Source organism: Coloeus monedula (assembly GCF_965178545.1).
Source record: "Coloeus monedula genome assembly, chromosome: 28".
In the NCBI taxonomy this organism is placed as follows: Eukaryota; Metazoa; Chordata; class Aves; order Passeriformes; family Corvidae; genus Coloeus; species Coloeus monedula.
The window spans coordinates 1,876,964-1,900,198 of NC_138808.1; the positions used below are offsets into that span (position 1 = coordinate 1,876,964).

The 23,235-nt window shown below is 51.3% G+C and overlaps 2 protein-coding genes across 2 annotated transcripts in view; one reads left to right on the forward strand and one right to left on the reverse strand.

Annotated features, from left to right (window-relative positions):
- The first annotated feature begins 995 nt into the window (after positions 1-995).
- Positions 996-10,772, forward strand: R3HCC1 (R3H domain and coiled-coil containing 1). Its single transcript, XM_082298164.1, has 8 exons — positions 996-1,054; positions 1,463-1,590; positions 2,457-2,594; positions 3,164-4,289; positions 4,533-4,705; positions 6,972-7,042; positions 7,726-7,821; positions 9,345-10,772. The coding sequence occupies exons 2-8, from the start codon at positions 1,496-1,498 to the stop codon at positions 9,491-9,493; spliced, it is 1,848 nt and encodes a 615-aa protein (XP_082154290.1). The 5' UTR covers positions 996-1,054; positions 1,463-1,495; the 3' UTR covers positions 9,494-10,772.
- Positions 10,773-11,274: 502 nt separating this feature from the next.
- LOXL2 (lysyl oxidase like 2) overlaps positions 11,275-23,235 on the reverse strand; it is a gene marked incomplete at both ends in the record, with an annotated part of 42,401 nt that continues 30,440 nt past the window's right edge. The window contains 6 exons of the mRNA XM_082298288.1: positions 11,275-11,354; positions 13,522-13,633; positions 14,762-14,898; positions 15,877-15,992; positions 21,520-21,763; positions 22,557-22,722. Coding sequence (XP_082154414.1) covers positions 11,275-11,354; positions 13,522-13,633; positions 14,762-14,898; positions 15,877-15,992; positions 21,520-21,763; positions 22,557-22,722 — 855 coding nt within the window. The remainder of the gene's footprint in view (positions 11,355-13,521; positions 13,634-14,761; positions 14,899-15,876; positions 15,993-21,519; positions 21,764-22,556; positions 22,723-23,235) is intronic.

A 23,235-nucleotide genomic window follows, 5' to 3' on the forward strand; every position in this document is an offset into this window, starting at 1 on the left:
AGCAGAGGAACACAAGCAAGGAGATATTTGCAAAAGAGGGGAAGGAGGAAAAGCATCAAATCCGTGTGGAAGTCAGCAGGGAGACGGGAAAAATGTGAGGTTCCTCCTAATCCAAACCATTCCATGATTTTAATGTGTTAGGCTGGGGCAGGCAGGAAGAGAGGAGTTGTGTCCACAGCTCCATTCCCAGCTGGAATTGCAGGAGGACAGCCCGGGATAGGGAATGGCTGCTGTCCTTAAAGTGATTTTTCAGCAGGAAAAAATCAGGAATTTTAGGAAGAACGGATTTAGCAGAGGAAGGGGGGAACGAGCACAGGGGAGGATAACGGGACGCGGCTGCTGTGGGGTGATGCCTTGCCTGATTTGCTTCCAAATTGGAGACCTCAGCTGCTCCTCTCCTCAGGGAAAGGCCGGGATGGCTTCCCAGGAAAGCAGCTCCAGGCGGGGTCAGGGCTGCCTGAGCGTCCCCAGCGCCCGCAGGAGCCCGGCAGAGGCTCTTGAGAAATCCGGCGCGGCTGCCGCAATCTCGGTGGTGATTGTGGAGCGCTCAGGACGGGGAGAGAGCGGGGATTAACCCTGGCCGGGAGGCTTTGGACAGAGCAGAGCCAGGATCTCTCCTGGCACCAGCGTGGGAATGGCTCGGATGGAGCCGGGACGGGCGGGAAGAACCGGGATGGAGAGGGACAGAACCGGGATGGAGGAGGACAGAATCGGGACAGGGAAGGAAGAGCCGGGACCGAGCGGGACGAGGAGAGAAGAGATGGGATCAAGCAAGGAGAGCCAGAGCCGGGAGGGACCAGCCGGGATCGGGCGGGAGGAGCCGGGGCCGAGGGGGAGGAGCCGGGGCCGAGGGGGAGGAGCCGGGATCGGGCGGGAGGAGCCGGGGCCGAGAGGGAGGAGCCGGGATCGGGCGGGAGGAGCCGGGATCGGGCGGGAGGAGCCGGGGCCGAGAGGGAGGAGCCGGGATCGGGCGGGAGGGGCCGGGATCGGGCGGGAGGAGCCGGGACCAGGCGCAGGCGCCGCACCGGCATCCGCCGCTCGGCCGGGCCTGGCGGTGAGGATGCGGGGGCACCCCGGACGGGGCGGCCGGAGCTTTGGGGGGCACACCGGGGGTGCGGGAGCGGAGGGCGCGGGGAGTCCGGGGGTGCGGGGATGGGGGCGATGGGGGCTCTGGGATGGATGGGGGTGGTGACGGGGACAGGAGGCAGCACGTGGCGCTGGGAGGAGGAGGGGCAGCGCTGGGTGCTGGGGGTGCGGGGGGATGCAGAGAGCGGGGTGGGGGCCGGGGGTGCCCAGGGCAGGGGGATATCGGGGTACCCAGGGAAGGCGGTGCAGACGGGTCAGTGCAGCAGCAGAGGGGGCGGGTGAGGTTTACAGGGGTGATGGGCACTCATGGGGGGGGTTGTGGCCGTCCCTCCCCGCGTGTCCCTGTCCCTCCACGCGTGTCCGTGTCTCCCGGCAGGCTCCCCCCGCTGCCACCCTGGCGCTGCGCTCCATGGATGGCGTTTTCCTGTCGCCCACCGAGGATGAGTTCGTGGGCAGGATCGCGGAGGAGCTGGAGCACTTCATGGTGCAGGGGCAGCATCACCGGTGGGTGCCCAGCCCGGGCAGGGGGTGGCCGGGGCTGACCCGTCCCTGCTTCCCCGGGCAGTCCCGGGGCGATGGGAGCAGCAGTGACGCGTTGGGACTTTTGGCTCGTGGTTTGCATCATTTTTTTGGGGTGAAAGCGGCAGCATTTGGGGTCTGGCCGTGGAGCTCCAGGTGCTTGGAGCATCCCCTGGGGTTGGTGTGGGATCCCCTCCTCTGGTCGCTCCTTCAAGCGGTGTTTTGTGGCCGTCGGTGGCTTTTACACTGACCACCGCTCACCCTGGGTTCGCCTGGATCTGTTCCCGATCCAGTGACCTTTGGAGCCCTTGGGGTGGCCAAGCCCAGGCTGCTGGACGGGAGCGGGGGTGGCAGTGCCGGGCTCAGCTCCCTGCCAGCTTCTCGTGACCTTAAATATTTGTTTCAGTGCTTTTTTTTTTTGTAAAATACTTGGCAAAGAAATCACCTGTGCAGCTGTCAAACGCTTGGGGACAAACCCCCTGTGACAGCAGTGACATTGAACGTGGGGTTTGTTGATCCATTCTTGTGTTATTCCCAGTTTCTGGAGCACTGGGAGGAAGGGGAGCAGCAGCAGCCTTCTGCTGGTGCTTCCCAGCCTTTCCCAGATGGATGCAGGCAGGAATGAGAGTCCAAGGCCTTGGGGTCAGGCATTCCCAGCCTCCCCATGCTCCAGTTTATGTGTAAAATGTGTCTGGCTGCACATCTGGGATGGGATTTGGGCTCTTTAATATCGTAAAGTCCTGCTGGGCTTTTTTCTGATTTCAGTCCCGTGCTGGGAATGACTCGGGGAAGAGGTTGTTAAATTTTTCCTACATTCCCATCCCTTCCTGCTGAGCCCTCTGTCCTTTCAGGGTGCTCCTGTTCCCGCCCCTGTCCAGTCGCCTCAGGTACCTGATCCATCGGACCGTGGAAAACATGGAATTGTTGAGCAGCTTCTCGGTGGGAGAGGGCTGGAGGAGGAGGACGGTCATTTGTCACTCGGCCGTCAGGTGAGGCGGGGCCGGTTGGGCTGGAGCTGACAAGGATCACGGAATCCTGGAATGGTCTGGGAGGGACCCGAGACTCATCCCAGTGCCACCCCTTGTCACCTTCTGGGGACCCCTCCCACTGTCCCAGGCTGCTCCAGCCTGGCCTTGAGCACTTCCAGGGATCCAGGGGCAGCCACAGCTCCTCTGGGAATTCCATCCCAGCCAGGAATTCCTTCCCAATATCCCATCCATCCCTGCCCTCTGGCAGTGGGAAGCCATTCCCTGTGTCCTGTCCCTCTCCAGCTCTCCTGGAGCCCCTTCAGGCCCTGGAGCCTTCCCTTCCCCACGATGAGCATTCCCAGCCCTCCAGCTGCTCTCCAGAGGGGCTCCAGCCCTTGGATCAAGCACAAAGTCACCGTGTCCCATTCAAGGTCTCCATTACCAACAGCACCTTCCAGACCCTAAGAACAGCGGGATTTTCCCTCTGTCCCGACTTCTTTATGGATTCGTTGCTTCTCCTCCTTTTCCTCCGGCAAACGCCGCATCCCTCAGCTTCCCCCGCTCACCTCCCACCATCCCCTCATTCCCAGGCTTCCCAACGAGACCCCGAGTGACCAAAAACCTGGGACCAACCCCCCTCGGTCCCAGCGCCCGGCGCAGCCCTGGGGCCGGGGGGGCCGGGGGCTCCGGCTGCGCCACCCTGGGGACATCCACGGGGACAACTCCCGGGCCTCCGTGGGCTCGGGCAGGATCACGAGGCCGCCCAGGAAGAAGCCGGACAAAGCCCTGTACGTGCCCAAGGGCATCCGGAAAAAGGCGAATTGGAGGGAGCGGGAGAGCTCCGGCGCGGAGCCGGGCGGGGATGCGGCTCCAGAAGGTGAAAACTGCCCCAAAAATTGCAGCGGGGACACCCAGCTGGAGGGGGGCAAGGATGGAGGCAGCCCCGGGAAGCAGCAGGAGCCTGGGGAAGAGAATGTTCCAGGCAAAGGCAGCGCCGAGCGTCCTCCGTGCGATGAAAACGCGCCATCCTTAGGGAACAGCAGCGATGCCCGTGAGCAGGAAAGTCGGGATAAAGACTGTTCCCATTCCCTGCCTTCTGGAGACGACACACGGCCGCCTGAAGCAGGAGAGCAAGATTCGAGCTGTGCCAGCACTGGTGTTCCAGAAGGCAGCGAATCCCAGGGCCAAGCGCGAGAGGAAAACCAACCCAGCCGGGATGCCGGAGGGGCAGAGTGTGGGAAAAGCTCCTTCCCCTTGGAAAACCGCGGTGGCAGCTGCACAGAGCCGGCTGTGGCGGAGTCACCGCTGCTGGAACCCCGAGGTGCTGCTGCCCAGAGCCTGGAGAGCAGCAGGAAGAAATCCCCGCCTGCAGCCCGGGACCAGGACTCCGGGAATGCTGAGGAAGGCCGGAGTTTTTCCACGCTGGAAAGCCGAGAGCAGGAGAGCCCCAGCTCTGGCCAGGTGGAGCAAAAACCCCTCCAGAGCTTCGGGGAGGGCCCAGGTGAGGCTCTGGCTGCTCCTGAGCTGCTCCGTGGTGGTGGTGATCCGTCGGCTCCGGAGGGTGCTTCCCACAGCAGGGAGGAGGAGGAGGAGGACAAGGAACACTCGGATGTGGCCGAGGCGCTGTGGAGGGGCCTGGATTTGGCTGCAGGTGACAGAGAGGGGACAAGGCAGAGCAGCCTCGAGGACGACTGCACAGCGGAGCTCCTGGCAGAGGTGAGGCTTGAGGGAATTTTGGGGAAAGAAGGGAAGGAATCGGTCCCTGGCAGGAGAATCCCTGGGATTCCTGGGTGGTGCAGACGGGGTTTGAGTGGCCGAGGTGAGGACTGGGCTCGGAGCTGGTCAAGCTCCGTCCCCCTGGCTCGTTGTTTGGGTTTTTAATCCTTGTTTTGGAGGGGATGGAACCCTCTCACCCTCTCCGTTGGTTTGGTTTTAATTCTTGTGTCGGGATCTTCCCAGATCGTTGGGAATCTGACGGTGAAGGACGTCAGCATCCAGAGGATCAGCGTGGATTATTCCGGCTACGGCGACGCCCAGGTCAGCGAGGGCGACTTCGGCCACGTGACCGAGATCTACGACTTCCCCTCGTCCCTGAAAACCGAGGATCTCATGGAAATATTCTCAGATTTCCAGTGAGTAACTCCCCAGGGGAGCAAAACTGGGGATTTTAGTTCTACCTTCCCCTCTCTGTGTGCCTCAAAGGAGCTTTTCCTGCAGTTTAGGCCTGGTTTAAAGCCCAGCTTTACTCCAGGGCTCTGGCACCCGCAGTTATCCACAGCCTGGCTTTATCCAGGTGTTTTTTAGGAGGTTTTTGGTCAGTTCCTGAGTGGAATGAGGTGATTCCAGCAGCGTTTCCAAGGAAAAGGGCTCAGTGCTGCTGCTGGGGATGAGATTTACCCGGGAAATCCAGGGAATGAGGTTGGATCAAGGCAGGAGCAGAACAAAGCTCAGCTCGGAGTTCCTCTCCCGTTTTCCTCCCCACATCCTCCTCCTCTCTTGGGATAATTCCTGGGTTAGATGGGAACATTCCCTCTGCAGATCCCTTCGGTTAAACCCCATGAATTCTAAATTACATTTCAATTAGGATTTCCAACTGTGTTACAAATCATTCTTTTCTTCCTGCTTTGTGTGTGTGATTCCTGAAATTTAGTTTTCCACTCTCTGGGAGCGAAGCAGAGCTGGAAAAGGAACATTCCCTCTACAGATGCCATAAATTAAACCCCATGAAATCTACTTTAAAAATACATTTAAATGATGATTTAAAACGAATATACTTAAATAAATACTACTACTACTATTAAATAAATACTAATATAAATACTACTAATAAATACTAATATAATATAAAGATGCCATAAATTAAACCCAGTGAAATCTACTTTAAAAATACATTTAAATGACAATTTAAAACTAATATACTTGAATAAGTACTACTAATAATATTAAATAAATATTAATATAATATAAATACTACTAATAAATACTAATATAATATAAAGATGCCATAAATTAAACCCCATGAATTCTGCTTTAAAAATACATTTAAATGATGATTTAAAACTAATATACTTAAATAAATGCTACTAATGATATTAAATAAATACTAATAAATACTAATATAATATAAAGATGCCATAAATTAAACCCTGTGAAATCTACTTTAAAAATACATGTAAATGACGATTTAAAACTAATATACTTGAATAAGTACTACTACTAATATTAAGTAAATATTAATATAATATGAATACTACTAATAAATACTAATATAATATAAAGATGCCATAAATTAAACCCCATGAATTCTGCTTTAAAAATACATTTAAATGATGACTTAAAACTAATATGCTTAAATAAATACTACTAATAATATTAAATAAATACTAATATAAATGCTACTAATAAATACTAATATAAAGTTGCCATAAATTAAACCCCATGAATTCTGCTTTAAAAATACATTTAAATGATGACTTAAAACTAATATGCTTAAATAAATACTACTAATAATATTAAATAAATACTAATATAAATGCTACTAATAAATACTAATATAAAGTTGCCATAAATTAAACCCCATGAATTCTACTTTAAAAATACATTTAAATGACGATTTAAAACTAATATACTTAAAATAAATACTACTAATAATATTAAATAAATACTAATATACTTAAATATATTTATCTATAATATACATAAAATAAATAATAAATCATTCTTCAGTGAGGGCAGAGCTGGGCCCAGCTCTGAGTTCCTCTCGCTCCTGTCAAAGGCACCATTCCCTCTTTTCCTCTCTCCATCCCTTGGGATAATTCCTGGATTAGATGTGAACATTCCCTCTACAGATCCCTTCAATGAAACCCCACAAATTCTGTTTTAAAATGGCATTGAAATCAGGATTTAAAATCATATTTTAACCATCCCTGCCTGCTGTGTGTGTTCCTCAGATTGGTTTTTCCACGCTCTGGGAGTGAAGCAGAGCTGGAGAAGGGTGGATCCAGTGGAGCAGGGATTGGATTCCTGCTCCCAAATTCCCATTTCCCACCGACTCTTGATGGGATTTGCACCCTGAAACCCTTCATAAACCCTTGGATTTTACTGTTGTGCCTGAGCTTGGGGGCTGTTTGGGAAGCACTTCAAAAATGACAATATCCCTGAAACTGAGCTTGGCTTTGAGGGGAAAAGGAGAATTTTGGGGGAATTTTCTACTGTGGCCTTGAAAAGAGCACTTTTAATGTCCTTTGTTCCTTCTTTTCCTGCTCTTTGCCCCCATTTAAAATGGGAATAATGCTTTGGAAAGCACCCAAAACCCTAAAAATCCCTCCTGGGGCTGCTGGGTTTTATTGGGGCTTCATTTTTGTGGATGTTCATGAAAATTATTCTCCTTCCTTGCAGCGAGAGCGGCTTCAAAATCCAGTGGGTGGATGATACCCACGCCCTGGGAATCTTTTCCAGCCTCTCCACAGGTATTTGGGGCTGGGATTGAGGGATCCCAAAGCTCCCAGCCCCTTCCCAGTGCCCTGAACTGGTTTGCAGTGGGATTTTTGCTGGGCTGAGCCGCAGCCAGAGGCACTCAGGGCTCATCCCATCTTTTTTTATCCTGGTCCTTTCCAGCCTGGAAGGTTTTTGGGAAGCTGGAATTTCTGGGGTGGGGTGTGGGAACTGGGTTGGAATTGCCTTGGATGCAGCTTTGTGCACTCTTAGGAATTAAAGATGATGATGATAATGATAATAATCATCATCATCATCTCTTTTTTCACTTTTTTCCTATTTTTTTTAATGGAAAAATTCCTAAAAACATCCAGTCACCTCCCAGGGACTTTGGGAGTGGGATGGCACCAAAACTCTGGGCAAGCTGGTTTTTTTTTTTGGGATAAACACCCCAAGTTCAGGTCAGAGCCAGCCCTGGAGGGGTTTCCATCCTCCTGTATCCCAGCAGGTTTTGCTCTTTTTTTGGGGGTGGGAGGATTTTCTCTAAAAAGTGACAAAATTCCTTTAAAAGAACATTTTTTGGGATTTTTTGGGATTCTTCCCGAGGTGCCCAGCACGACTCCAGCTGGTTTAGTCCAAGTCCTGAGCAAATGCCCGAATTACTGAATGGAATTCTGAGCTTTTTGGGGTTAATTCCAGCAATTTCTGCTCCTTGCAGCGTCGCAGGCCCTGGGCCGCCGCTATCCCTGCCTGAAGATCCGGCCCCTGATCCATGCAACGAAACAATCCAAGATCAAGGCACTCCAGAGACCAAGTAAGACAAGATTCCCCAAAAATTCATCCCACATTCCTTTGATTTCCCACTCCTGAGTCGGTCCAGGTGACAAAACCAGGAGGAAATCCCTATTCAGGACCAATTATTTCCCTGCTGGATTGGTTTTTTGTGGATTTATCGGCACTGAGCTGTGGTGTGGAGCCTGGAATTCTGCTGAAATTCAGATTTAGGCGTTTTATGATGTAATTTGCTGCTCTTTTGGGGCTGTGGAAGGGAAGGGTTGTGCTGGAATTGGGATTTTTTGGAAGCACGGCCCCAGCCATAAAATCTCCCAGGAATTTTCTCTTCCCTCTCCCCCTGCACCATCCCAATGAGACAAACCCAGTCCTTGTGGTTGGCATAATTTTATTCAGGAAGGAGAAATGGTGAAGCTGAGCCATGAACATCGTTTGATTGATTACCATCAGCTGACTGATTGATTGATTGATTGATTGGTTTCATTGCCTTTTCAATCAGATTGATCAGGAAAGCAAAGCCATGAACCTCAGCAGCAGCAGAGACTCTGAACCAACAATTCCTGGGATTTTCCAGCTCACTGCAGTGGGAATAAATTCCAATTTCAATGCTTTAAAGGGACACTGTCATGGTGACAAATTCCTGAGTTTTCAGCACTGCTGGATTGAAGGGAAACAGCCAAAAATTGGATTTATTTGCATCTCCCCTTCACCTGTTTTTTCATTTATTCACTCTTGTGAATCAGGTTAAATTCAAATTAATCATTAAATACAATAATTCAACAGAAATTCTCCTGGTATCTGCTTTAAATGGATCTTTTCCCAAACACAAATCTGGATTTTAATTAGCTGGCAGTGTCTCTTTAATGATTTATTTTTTAATAACTTTATCAATGAAACTCCTGGAAAAACAAGCAAAGCCCTCTCCCCCTGCCTTGCTGTGTGGATAAAAACTCTCTGCAAATTCATAAAGGATGAACGAATGAATTCCCAAATCCAAATTCTTGTGGACTTGGTAACATTTTGGTGGATTTCTTCCTTGCAGATGGAATTGCAGCAATCCAAGAGATGGAGGGCATTGACCAAAGGGCTTCCCAAATATTTAGATATTATTTAAAATGCAGATTTTTTTTATTTTTCCCCCCCTTTTCCTTGCTGTTTTCCAAGGATTTAGGCACTGGTTTTGAGAAGTTTTAAGTTGGGATCAAGCTTTATGGAGCACGGATCAATTGCCCGGGTTTTTCACGGGGATGGGATGTTGGGAATTTTGCCAGGAATGGTTCCTGGAAGAGAATGGGAAACAATTTTCCACCCCAGCAGAAGAGACCTGGAGCTTTACAGCGACCAAACCCCTCTGGAAATTCCACCAGAAAACACGGAATTGCATCTTCCTAGGAACAACCAACCCCGATTTATTCACAGCGATCGAAGGATTTGATGCAGATGAAACAACCAAACAGCAGAACAGAGGGCGGATTTTTGGGATTTAGCCACCAATCGCTCCCTACCCGAGCCTCAGCTGGATCAATTTTTCCCATTTTTCCCTAGAACTCCTTCACCTGGGCAAAGAGAGGCCGCAGACGGACACAGCAGTGGCCAGGAGACTCGTATCCCACGCGCTGGGCTGGAAGCACAGGCAGCAGGAGGCCACGGGGATGGAAGTTTTCCAGCCAGAATCCTTGGATCAGGAGCAATAACACGGCTCAGCTCCCAGGAAAGGAGTGAAACACACGCAGAGCAGTCAGTGCCACGGGGGTGATCCTTGATGGAATCAGCACCAGCTTGGAAAAGTTGGGAATGGGGGAAGTTTCTTGTTCAAGGAGGGGTTTTTTTCCGGAGCTTTGGGAGGTGCTGGAATTCTTTGTTGGGTGTTTGAAAGCATCTGGGGCAGCAGATTGTCTTTATTCCTTATTCCTGCTCTGTTTTGCCAGAAAAAAAAAAATAGGAATTAAGAGGAGGGGAATTGGAGTTTTTTGGCCAAAATTCAAGTCTTAAGCAAGGGCAGGAGTTAAAAAATCTGTTCCATGTTTGTTGTAATGTTGCTGTTCAGAGATCCCAGGAAACTGACAGGCAGGGAATGCAAGTTTTAGGGATTTTTCTCCTTATTTATGGAGTTTAAAGAGCCTGACCTTGCCCTGGTGGTGGGGAAAGTTGGGGATCTGCTCGGTAGGGAAGGAAAACCAGACTTTGCCTGTTTAAGATGAGCTTCCACCCCCATCCCAGGCTCTGCTCGTGCTCCAGTCTGGAATTCTGAGGGAAAAATGGAGTTTCCCAGTTGCCAGGAGGTTAAAGCCCTTTTCCAGCTGCCCTCTGGGCCACTGGAGAAATGACAAATATTCCAAATATTTCTGCATTTTTAAGCCTCACACCATCCCTGTGAGGTGGGGTTTTGGGGAAGTTTGCAGCCAGTTTTAATCCCCTGCAGAATCAGCCGGAAATCCAGGACGTGGAAAAAGAGGGGAAACCCCCAAACTTCCAGGAATTGTGAGAAGAAATACCCCAAAGGCTTCTAAAGTGATTTTTTTTTTTTTTCCCCAGGGAAAGGGTTTTTATGGGATGAGCTGTGGCTGGAGCTCTGTGGCAAAAAAAAAAAGCGTCCTCAAACAAACAGAGGAGCGCAGGGAGCACCACTGGGAATTCCCACAGGAGCAGATCCCTGGGGATGAGAGCCAGGAATTCCCTCTGCAAGGTGCACGAGGCTACAACACCCTGCCTGATTCATCCTTTAGGAAAAGATGGAATATCCAGCTGGGAGGTGATTTTTGGATGGGCACAGCATCTGTTGGGTGGATGATCCCTGTGGGATGGGAATTCCCAGCCCTGAGGCCTCATCCTCGGGAATCTGCCGAGTTCTGGGTGCTGAGGGGTGGCTTCAGGGAGCTCTGATTCCGTGGGAAATTCCATGTTCTGCCTTTGCTCCCCTCCGGAGCTGTTGGATCCAAGCATTTCACTTATTAAATTCAGCTTTACGCTGTTCTGCTCACAAAAAGCTGCTCCTTTTTTCCTTCTTTTTGTTCCCTTTCCTTGTATTTCCTTGCTGAACTGGAGTCGGTGCTGAGGAGGAGCCGAGTGCAGGAAGCAGCAGCACAAACGGAGGCGGTGAGAGTGGAAAAGAGCTGGAAATTCCCAAATAATTCCTTGGAAATGAAGGGAAAAGGCACTTTTAGGTGGCTGGCACCCAACCCGAGGCGAGGGGTGCTCGCCTGTGAGGAAAGGTGGTGCTGCAAAGTGCAGGAGAAATCCTTGGAATGGTGAAGAGCCGGAGCCGAGGGGAGCTGGAAGCTCCCGCCAGGAGCGGGGCTGGAATTGCAGGAGGCACCGAGGGGTGGCCTGAGCACCTAAACCGGGGAGGGAGAGGCTTCTTCAGGGAAGGATTCCCCTGAAGTTCAGAGTTTGATTGAGGCTCGATTTCCTGGGGGTGCAGTGGTTCGGGAAGGGCCGGAGCAGGAGTCCTGCCTTCCTTAAATTAGTGGGAATTCTACCGGGCGGACACGTTGTTATTTGTGAGTCCCCTGAAGTGGTCGAACTTCTGCTCCGTCTCCTCGCTGAAGGAGCCACCTGGAGAGGCCACAGGAGAGCACGGGGTGAGCAGGAGCAGGGAAAAATACTTGGGAACACCGGGAGAGGCCAGGGAAAACACCTGGGAACACTGGGAGAGCCCAGGGAAAACACCTGGGAACACCAGGAGAGGACAGGGAAAACACTCAGGAACACAGGGTGAGCAGGAAGAGGGAAAAACACTCGGGAACACCGGGAAAGCCCAGGGAAAACACTCGGGAATACCAGGAGAGCACAGGGTGAGAGCAGGAGAAGAGAAAAGCATTCGGGAACACTGGGAGAGCCCAGGGAAAACATTTGGGAACACTGGGAGAGCCCAGGAAGAACACCTGGGAACACCAGGAGAGGACAGGGAAAACACTTGGGAACACTGGGAGAGCCCAGGGTGAGAGCAAGAGAAGGGAAAAGCATTTGGGAACACAGAGCACAGGGAAAACATTTGGGAACACTGGGAGAGCACAGGGTGAGCAGGAAGAGGGAAAAACACTTGGGAACACAGGGAGAGCCAAGGAAAACACTTGGGAACACCCACAGGGAGAGCCCAGGGAAAAACACTTGGGAACATCAAGAGAGCAGGAGAAGGGAAAAACATTTGGGAACACAAGGAGAGCACAGGGTGAGCAGGAAGAGGGAAAAACACTTGGGAACACTGGGAAAGCCCAGGGAAAACACTTGGGAATACCGGGAGAGCACAGGGTGAGAGCAGGAGAAGAGAAAAGCATTCGGGAACACCGGGAGAGCCCAGGGAAAACATTCGGGAACACTGGGAGAGTCCAGGGAAAATACCTGGGAACACCAGGAGAGCCCAGGGAAAACACTTGGGAACACTGGGAGAGCACAGGGAAAACACTTTGGAATACCAGGAGAGCACAGGGTGAGAGCAGGAGAAGGGAAAAGCATGTGGGAGCCCAGGGAGAGCCCAGGGAAAACACTCAGGAATACCAGGAGAGCACAGGGTGAGCAGGAAGAGGGAAAACCACTCGGGAACACTGGGAGAGCCCAGGGAAAATACCTGGGAACACCAGGAGAGCCCAGGGAAAACACTTGGGAACACTGGGAGAGCACAGGGTGAGAGCAAGAGAAGGGAAAAGCATTTGGAAACACCAGGAGAGCCCAGGAAAAACACCTGGGAACACTGGGGGAGGCCAGGAAAAATGCTTGGGAACACCGGGACTGGGTGGAACCAGCGCCCTGGAAATGAAGGCCTCAAAGGTTTGGGGTTAATTAAATTAAGCTTTAATTAAATCTTAGCCTAAGTGGCACGACCAGGAGTCCCCAGGAGAGCTGGATTAGTCTTTTGTGGATTTGCAAAACTCAAGTACCCAAATGTCACTGGTTTGGTGCTGAAAATATGAAGTGAGGCCTAACAAGGCCTGTGAGGGTGCGAGGGCTCTGCGTGCTCTGAAGCAGCACCAAACCCTAATTTCTCTCTAATTAGGGCACAATGAGAGCTAAAACCTTGATTTTGAACTGGAAATATTTCCAAGCTCAGCTGCAGAGCCCATCCCACAGCTGGAATGGGCTTCACTTCTCTCAGCTAGGTCACATCTGAAATGTGACACACAAGACGAGAACTTTCTGCTAAAATCCCAACAAAATAATGAGAAAAATCAGTGGTTATGTGGATTTTGTTGTTGTTGTTTTTCCAGGAAAAACGTTCCTTGAAGAAGGGAATTTTCCAAGCTGGTTGTGTTTGGAGCTGGGCAGGGAGTTGTGTTAATTCACTGTCTGTGGTAAAAGCAGTCCTTAAAAGTCCCCAAGTTAATTCCATTTTAAAGGGTTTTGACAATGGACTAAGCCAAATTTAAATTAAATTGGCTTCGATATTTCCATAACCTAAAGAAGACGCCAAATGGTAATATTCTACATTTTTCCAAGAAAACTGCGTTTTCCCTGACATTCCAGGGGCATTTTAATTCCTGCCAGGCACAGAGGGCTCTTTCCCACTGCTGCTTTTGTTTTCCAAGAGCAGCTTTGTGATCTGAAGCGTTCCCAGCTTGGCAAAATAATTTAATTTTGGGAAGGAGGAGTTTCCCGAGGCGCTTATTCCGGCACTGGGATTGCACCAGAGCTTTTCATGAGGGGAAAACATGAAATTCCTTATGTGAGAGGAACCCTTGGAGCATCCCTGTCCCTCTTGGAGGACTCCCATGGCAGCAGCCCTCACCTATGTGGCAGTTGTACATCCAGATGCGCTGCCCGTCGTAGCGGCTCTGGCATTTCATGACGTTGTTGGAATAATCCGACTCTGCCACCTCGTAGTTGGGGTTGATCACGACCTGGGAGGGGATGGAAGGACAGGGAATGGGGTTATGGAAAGGGGGATTTGGCAGGATACACAATCAGTTGTTTTTTACAGCGGGTGTTTTTTTGTTTTTTAGCAGAAAATAAAAATACAGATTGTTTTGCAAAGAGAGAGAAATGACTTGGATAAAGGCAGATCAGGGAATAAAGGCTCAGTCAGGGAATCCTGGAATGGTTTGGGTTGGAAGGGACCTCAAAGCCCATCAGTGCCACCTCCCACTGTCCCAGGCTGCTCCAGCCTGGCCTTGGGCACTTCCAGGGATCCAGGGGCAGCCTCAGCTCCTCTGGGAATTCCATCCCAGCCCCTCCCCACCCTCCCAGCCAGGAATTCCTTCCCAAGATCCCATCCATATCTCCCCTTTTCCAATGGGAAGCCATTCCCTGGGTCCTGTCCCTCCCTCCCTTATCCCAAGTCCCTCTCCAGCTCTCCTGGAGCCCCTTCAGGCACTGGGAGCCTTCCCTGGAGCCTTCCCTGCTCCAGGCTGAACATTCCCAATTCCCTCAGCCTTTCCTCCTGGCAGAGCTGCTCCATCTCTAATTCCCCACAACCCCACCTTCCCCCACGCCCCAAAATCTCCCCTCAAACCCCCATCTTGCCTTTCCCACAGCTCAGACAGAAAGAATTCCTCTCCTTTCCCTCCTCTCCAGTGCCAGTGGCTGTTTGAGACCCAGGCAATTCCCCCCACTCCAGCCCCAGGCACAGGCTGGAGGCCCGGCCCTAATTCCTGCAGAAACCCCACAAATGGCACCGTTTAATCCCAAAATTCAGCGAGTGCTGCTTACAGCCAGCTCCAAAGAGGGATGCTGTGCTTTGGGAATGTGACAACTCTGTCAACAACATCAGCTGGGCTGGGCCTATCTGGGATTAGCTGGACATGGAATGTTGAGACTTTAATCTCCAGACTGTGGTCACAGGCCCTGATTTTTCCCTTGGGAGCGAGTGTTTGTAATCCTGCTGGATAATCCTTTACCTTTTAGGCATCTGGGAATAGAATCCCTTTAGAAACAGAAGTGGGAGGTGTCAAATCAACTGATTTGGTAAATTCTTGATAAAACTGGTAGGATAAAAGCAGGACAAGTGTCACAAATGCTGTTTTTCCCACCTGGAAGAGGTAATCCCCGGGCGGGACATCGGTGATGTCGATCCACTGGCAGTCGATGTCGTGCCGATAAACGTCCCAGCAGCCAACAGTGATCCCCTGCTCCCCAAAATTGGCACATTCGTACTGTTTCTGCACATCTAAATGAGAGTTAAAGGCAAAAAGTGTTAAATCCACAGCTGGATTCCCAGAAAATTCCTGGCTGTTCCCCGTGGGAGTGCTAAGGTCCTGGTGTGGTGGTGTGGGGGAGATTTAAGGAGCTGCCCCCTTCCAACCCCGTGCGCTGGAGGCTTCTGGGATTCCTCGCTTGGCAGGGAGCAGAAAATGCACAGTTGGGGTTTTGGAGCAGCTCAGAGTTGGGATGGAGGGAGCTGAGGGTGGAAAAGAGAACGGGGGACCTTGGGGTTCCCATCTGTCCGTCCATCCGTCCATCTGTCTGTCCATTCCATTCATCCATCCGTCTGTACATCTCATTCCATCTGTCTGTCCCATCGATCTATTCCATCCCTCCATCCATCCCTCCATCCACCCCATCCCTCCATCCATCCCATTCCTCCACCCCATCCCATTCATCCAATTCATCCCTCCATCCATCCATCCATCCATCCATCCATCCATCCATCCATCCATCCCTCCATCCCATCCCTCCATCCCATCCCTCCATCCATCCCTCCATCCCATCCCTCCATCCCATCCCTCCATCCATCCCTCCATCCCATCCATCCCTCGGTCCATCCATTCATCCATCCCTCCATCCCATCCCTCCATCCCATCCCTCCATCCATCCCTCCATCCCATCCCTCCATCCCATCCCTCCATCCCTCCCTCCATCCCTCCATCCCTCCATCCCTCCATCCATCCATCCATCCATCCCTCCATCCATCCCTCCATCCCTCCCTCCATCCCTCCATCTGTCCATCCATCCCATCCATCCATCCATCCATCCATCCATCCATCCATCCATCCATCCATCCATCCCTCCATTCCCTCCCTCCATCCCACCCATCCTCCCAGGACTGGTTCCTGGCTCCTGCCAGGCCACCTTCAGCCCTTGGCAGCTGTCATCCCTTGCTTGGGAAGAGGAGGGAATTCCCGGGACACGGGGCTCTGGCACAGACCTGCTTCGCATTCCGTGTCCTCCAGGCAGAAGCTGGCCTTGTGTCCCTCGGCCACCTTGGTGCCGTTGAGGTTCAGGAGGTCGTAGTGGGTGAACACCTCCATGCTGTGGTAGTGCCTGTGGGGCGCACACAGGGACAGTTATCCCGAGGGAAAACCCTTTCATTACCAGGCCTGAGGGGCCGAGTGGAGCTGCAGGTGTGAGAAATCCAGCCAGGAAATATTCCCTGGGGATAATCCTGGGTGGCTCCATCACCCGTCCTGCTGCCTCCTGGGTGTTTATTTACATGGAATCCCAGACTGGTTGGATGGGGAGGGATTTAAGGATCATCCCATTCCAGCCCTGTCCATGGCAGGGACACCTCCCCCTATCCCAGGTTGCTCCAAGCCCCATCCAGCCTGGCCTGGGACATTTATAAAGTGCTAAAGCTGTTCCAGGGAAGAGTCCTGCTCCAGCCTTTGTGGGATCACGGTGTTTTACAGTGGCAGGAAGGGGGAAAAAATCCCCTAGGTCATCCCTTGGAGCAGCCCCATCATCCCCAGGAATATTCCCCACAGAGCTGGGTGTGCCCAGACCAGCTGCTTTTATTTATTAATTTTTAAATCAATCCACCAACCAATCAATATTAATAATTAATTAATTAATTATAATGTATTAATTTTCTTTTCAGCAGCAGAATGTGAATTTATCAGCATTCTGGACCAGCTTCTCTCTCACCTTGTTCAGAGCTGGACTCTCACACAGGAGACCTTTCCTGGTTTTAAACTGGGAAGTGTCGGTGTCAGCCCAGCCTGGGGAACATTCCAGCACTGCTGGGCACAGCAAAAGCCAGGAGAGAGCCCAGAGTCTGCGTTTAGATCCCGGATTAGCAAAGTCAGACCCAGCAGGGTTTGGGTGACGTTGGACTCGGGGGACATCGGGGTTTTTATGCCTCACTGCTGGCTCAGCAGAGAATTAAGCTGAGCTTGGACTCCATGGGATTGGCAGAGCAGGAATGAGCTGGAAATACCGGATTAAAGCCCAGCTGTGGCTCCACGTGGTCAGGGCTGGGCACAGCAGGGCAGGTTATGCTGATGCAACACCTTGGATTTGAGCCCGGCCTTGGAATTGGGAGCAAACCCAGAGCGTGAGGGAACAGGGAAACAACCGGAGGGGGAACCTTAAATCAGTGTCACCCCCAGCTCTGGGAATGGTATCCCAGCTTTGGGAATGTCTGCCCTAGATATGGGAATGGTATCCCAGCTCTAGGAATGCCTATCCCAGCTTTGGGAATGTCTGTCCTAGATCTGGGAATGCCTATCCCAGCTTTGGGAATGTCGGCCCTAGATATGGGAATGGTATCCCAGCTTTGGGAATGTCTGCCCTAGATATGGGAATGCCTATCCCAGCTCTGGGGATGCCTATCCCAGCTCTGGGAATGTCTATCCCAGCTATAGGGATGCCTATCCCAGCTCTGGGAATGTCTATCCCAGCTCTAGGAATGCCTATCCCAGCTTTGTGAATGAGTATCCCAGCTCTGGGAATGCCTATCCCAGCCCTGGAACCCTGCACTGACACCCAGCTGGGCCCATCTGCAAAGCTCAGCTCAGAGTGAGGCCCAGACAGGGCCTAATTCAGAACCAATTGCTTTAATTTTTTTTTTTTTTTCTAAAAAGGAGAAAATGGGGCATAAATCCTCTCCTTCCCAGCTGGAAAAATAATCAAGGCTTAAACACTTCCACTCCCCACCACTGCTCATGGATTTACAGATAGGGGAGGAGCAAGGAGGGAAGGGGAGGAAATTTTCCCTACTTTTCCCTTCACTAAAAAAAACCCCAAATCCACAAATTGCCACCTGCCAGAATGAAATCATTTCGCACTCCCTGCTCGGGGTCTTTCCCATTTTTATTCTACTTCCACATCCAAATCCAAGCAAACAGGAGCTCCCGGGGCAGGAGGCAAAGCTGAGCCCCAAGGCCAAGGCCGGGCTGTTGGTCTGAGGCAGATTTGGCTCAAATCGCCGAATTTGATGAGTTTGAGCTTCTCAAGCCTGACTCAGTTTCTGAGCTATGTCTGACTCACTCCAGGGCTGTTTACACTCCCTGTTCACAGCCTGGAAAGATTGAAGAGGGATTGAGTTCATCCCTGTCTGTCCAAGCGGGATCCAGGTTGGAGCACAGATGGCTGCTGGCCTCCTCCTCACCCTTTCCCATGCCACCTCACTTCCACGGTGTCCAAAATTGCTCCGAGTTCCCCCCTTTTTCACCTCACTCAGCTCTTTGGGAAGATTAGAAAGGACTTTTAGATTTAAAATTTACCACTCTGGTGGTTTCCCCAGTTTTTAAAACAGGACAGGAGCTGTGCATGGAGTTATTTCATTCCCTTTCCCCCCAAAATAGAGCAAAGTCCGCCTTGTACCAGCCCTCCTTTCACACCAGAGCACCTGGATGGCTTCCAGCTCCCTTTCCTCCCTTGGTTTACCCAAAACTGTCTGAATTCCTTGAAAAACGATGCATTTATGGGGTGAATTTCTATAAAAAAATAAGCACAAAACACCTCCCAGCCACTGACAGTTTTAGTGGGGTTGAGATGCATGGAAAATGCAGAATTCCAGCATTTTGGGGTCCTTTTCCAGGTGAGAAACTGCTCAGGTGGCTGCATTTTTCTGCATGTGGTGGGTGCAGCGTTCCCAGGCGTCACAAAATCAAGGAATGGGTTGGAATGAGTTGAAAGGATTTAAATCCCATCCCATCCACCCCCTGCCACCTGGAACACCTCCCACTATCCCAGGTTGCTCCAGCTTGGCCTTGGACACTTCCAGGGATCCAGGGGCTCCTCTGGGAATTCCATTCAGCCCCTCCCCTCCTCATATGGAGGAATTCCTTCCCAATATCCCAATATCCCAATATCCCATTTATTTCCTCTAATGCTGTTGCCCAGCCCAGTGCAATTTCCCTTCCCAATAAAAGGTGGCATCAGAGGGTGGGGAATTGCTGCACATCCATTGCTCCCATCCCTGTCCAGCGTCTCCTTGGGCACTTCCAGGGGTGGGACATGCACACACACCTCTCCCAAGGGAAGCTCCACACTTTTCTTGCCCATATCCCTGTTTTTTTAGCTGTAATTCCCACTGGATTAAGGCAGTTTCTCTGCTGTCAGAGGTGACAGTGGGAAGCCATTCCCTGGGTCCTGTCCCTCCCTCCCTTATCCCAAGTCCCTCTCCAGCTCTCCTGGAGCCCCTTCAGGCACTGGGAGCCTTCCCTGGAGCCTTCCCTGCTCCAGGCTGAACATTCCCAATTCCCTCAGCCTTTCCTCCTGGCAGAGCTGCTCCATCTCTAATTCCCCACAACCCCACCTTCCCCCACGCCCCAAAATCTCCCCATCTTGCCTTTCCCACAGCTCAGACAGAAAGAATTCCTCTCCTTTCCCTCCTCTCCAGTGCCAGTGGCTGTTTGAGACCCAGGGAATTCCCTCCACTCCAGCCCCGGGCACAGGCTGGAGGCCCGGCCCTAATTCCTGCAGAAACCCCACAAATGGCACCGTTTCATCCCAAAATTCAGCGAGTGCTGCTTACAGCCAGCTCCAAAGAGGGATGCTGTGCTTTGGGAATGTGACAACTCTGTCAACAACATCAGCTGGGCTGGGCCTATCTGGGATTAGCTGGACATGGAATGTTGAGACTTTAATCTCCAGACTGTGGTCACAGGCCCTGATTTTTCCCTTGGGAGCGAGTGTTTGTAATCCCAAAATTCAGGGAATGCTGCTTACAGCCAGCAAACCATCCCAAAATTCAGGGAATGCTGCTTACAACCAGCAAATTTAATCCCAAAATTCAGGGAGTGCTTCTTACAGCCAGCAAACAATCCCAAAATTCAGGGAATGCTGCTTACAACCAGCAAACCGAGGTGCCTTTAATCCCAAAATTCAGGGAATGCTGCTTACAACCAGCAAATTTAATCCCAAAATTCAGGGAATGCTGCTTACAGCCAGCAAAGAATCCCAAAATTCAGGGAATGCTGCTTACAACCAGCAAATTTAATCCCAAAATTCAGGGAGTGCTTCTTACAGCCAGCAAACAATCCCAAAATTCAGGCAATGCTGTTTACAGCCAGCAAATTTAATCCCAAAATTCAGGGAGTGCTGCTTACAGCCAGCAAACAATCCCAAAATTCAGGGAGTGCTGCTTACAACCAGCAAATTTAATCCCAAAATTCAGGGAATGCTGTTTACAACCAGCAAATTTAATCCCAAAATTCAGGGAATGCTGTTTACAACCAGCAAACAATCCCAAAATTCAGGGAATGCTGCTTACAACCAGCAAACCATCCCAAAATTCAGGGAATGCTGCTTACAACCAGCAAACTGAGGTGCCTTTAATCCCAAAATTCAGGGAATGCTGCTTACAGCCAGCAAACAATCCCAAAATTCAGGGAGTGCTGCTTACAGCCATCAAATTTAATCCCAAAATTCAGGGAATGCTGCTTAGAGCCAGCAAACCAAGGTGCCTTTAATCCCAAAATTCAGGGAGTGCTGTTTACAGCCAGCAAATTTAATCCCAAAATTCAGGGAGTGCTTTTTACAGCCAGCAAACAATCCCAAAATTCAGGGAATGCTGCTTACAGCCAGCAAACAATCCCAAAATTCAGGGAATGCTGCTTACAACCAGCAAACCGAGGTGCCTTTAATCCCAAAATTCAGGGAATGCTGCTTACAACCAGCAAATTTAATCCCAAAATTCAGGGAGTGCTTCTTACAGCCAGCAAACAATCCCAAAATTCAGGGAATGCTGCTTGCAACCAGCAAACCATCCCAAAATTCAGGGAATGCTGCTTACAGCCAGCAAACAATCCCAAAATTCAGGGAATGCTGCTTACAGCCAGCAAACCGAGGTGCCTTTAATCCCAAAATTCAGGAAGTGCTGTTTACAACCAGCAAATTTAATCCCAAAATTCAGGGAGTGCTGTTTACAACCAGCAAACAATCCCAAAATTCAGGGAATGCTGCTTACAGCCAGCAAACCAAGGTGCCTTTAATCCCAAAATTCAGGAAGTGCTGTTTACAACCAGCAAATTTAATCCCAAAATTCAGGGAGTGCTTCTTACAGCCAGCAAACAATCCCAAAATTCAGGGAATGCTGCTTACAACCAGCAAATTTAATCCCAAAATTCAGGGAATGCTGCTTACAGCCAGCAAACCAAGGTGCCTTTAATCCCAAAATTCAGGGAATGCTGCTTACAGCCAGCAAACAATCCCAAAATTCAGGGAATGCTGCTTACAGCCAGCAAACCGAGGTGCCTTTAATCCCAAAATTCAGGGAGTGCTGCTTACAACCAGCAAATTTAATCCCAAAATTCAGGGAGTGCTTTTTACAGCCAGCAAACAATCCCAAAATTCAGGGAATGCTGCTTGCAACCAGCAAACAATCCCAAAATTCAGGGAATGCTGCTTGCAACCAGCAAACCATCCCAAAATTCAGGGAATGCTGCTTGCAACCAGCAAACCATCCCAAAATTCAGGGAATGCTGCTTACAACCAGCAAACCATCCCAAAATTCAGGGAATGCTGCTTACAGCCAGCAAACCGAGGTGCAAACCGGGGCAGAACTGAGGTGTCTCTTCCCCACTGCGCTGCCCCGGGGCCACCAAGCCCCGTGTGTGGCACCCACCGGTGGCAGTCGTGCCACACCCAGGCGTGGCGGCCGTTCTTGGGCCTGAAGTCGGACTGGCCGTTGTTGTGGATCTGGGAGGAGAAGCGCAGCAGGCGCCGGTAGCCCGAGGTCAGCGAGGTGTTGTGGGCAGAGCTGGCCAGGCAGTTCTCCTCCAGGGCACACTGCAGCAGGAACATGGGCCTGTCCTCCAGGTAGGCCGTCTGCTCCACCAGCTCCGCGTTCAGCACCAGGTCAGGGGCGGCTGGAGCAGGGAAGAAAGGTTTAAATTCAATAAATTCAATAAAGCCACCCCAAAAGTGGCTGCTGGAGGTGGAGGATGCGCTGTGCAAATGGGTTGGTGGGAAGGGGTCTCAAGGTTCGGCCACTTCCAGCTGCAACACCTCTCACCATCCCAGGGTGCTCCAAGCTGGCCTTGGGCATTTCCAGGGATGGGGCAGCCACAGATTCTCTGGGAATTCCATCCCAGCCCCTCCCCACTCTCAAAGAGAACAGTTTCTCCAATCTAATCCTACTCTGAGTTGGAGTAGGAAAAGCCTGGGGAGGAATGATTCACCATATGGGAATAGTTGACCTTAAATCCCATCCCATCCCATGGGCAGGGACACCTCCTGCTATCCCAGGGTGCTCCAAGCCCTTCCCAACCTGGCCTTGGACACTTCCAGAGTGATCCAGGCGCAGCCACAGCTCCCCTGGGAATTCCATCCCAGCCCCTCCCCAGCCTCACAGGGAAGGATTTCTCCTGAACATCCAGCCTAATCCTACTCTGAGTAGGAAAAACCTGGGGGGGGGGGGGGAACAATTCATTATATGGGAATAATTGACCTTAAATCCCATCCCACCCCCTGCCACAGGCAGGGACACTTTCCACAATCCCATCTTGCTCCAAGCTGCCCTTGGACACTTCCAGGGATGGGGCAGCCGCAGCCAAAGCCTCTCTGGGAGGAAGAATTTGCCGCCTGTTTGACGTATCCAGGTCACCCCATTCCTCGGGCACACCCCTCGTGCCGAGGTGCAAGAAATCCCGAGTGACTCACTCTCGGAGCAGGACACGCCGGCCCCGAAGCGTCCCCCTCCCCTGGGGCAGGACACGTGGGCCCCGTCGTGCCGGCAGTGGGACAGGGACATCTCCGTCCCCGAGCACCTGACCCCGCTCATGACCACGTCGTCAGCGCTGACGTCCCCGTGCCAGTACCACGTTTCCTGGGCAAAAATAAAAAGGCAGGAAAAGGCACTTGCACACATTGCTTGGGGTTTGGTGGCTCTTAGGGGAATATTTACCCGCCTAAAAGGTGGGTTCTCCCTTTGAGGAAGATCAGGGCGAGACCCCACATTATCCAGGAGGAGGATCTCGCCAAAGGATGCTGGAGCAGGGAACTCAGGGAAGCAGAAGGTTTGTCACCAAATCCTTACAAAACCCATCCAGTGCCAAGGCAGGGACACCTCCCACTGTCCCAGGCTGCTCCAACCTGGCCTTGGACACTTCCAGGGATCCAGGGGCAGCCACAGCTCCTCTGGGAATTCCAGCCCAGGACCTCACTGCTGTCCCAGGGAAGAATTCCTTCCCAAAATCCCACCTAACCCTGCCCTCTGGCAGTGGGAAGCCATTCCCCCTTGTCCCATCATTCCACTTCCTGATGAAATTCCATCGCTTCTCATCATTTTACAAAACTTAACAGGAATGACACCACATTAACACCCAACCCCGAAGCTTGG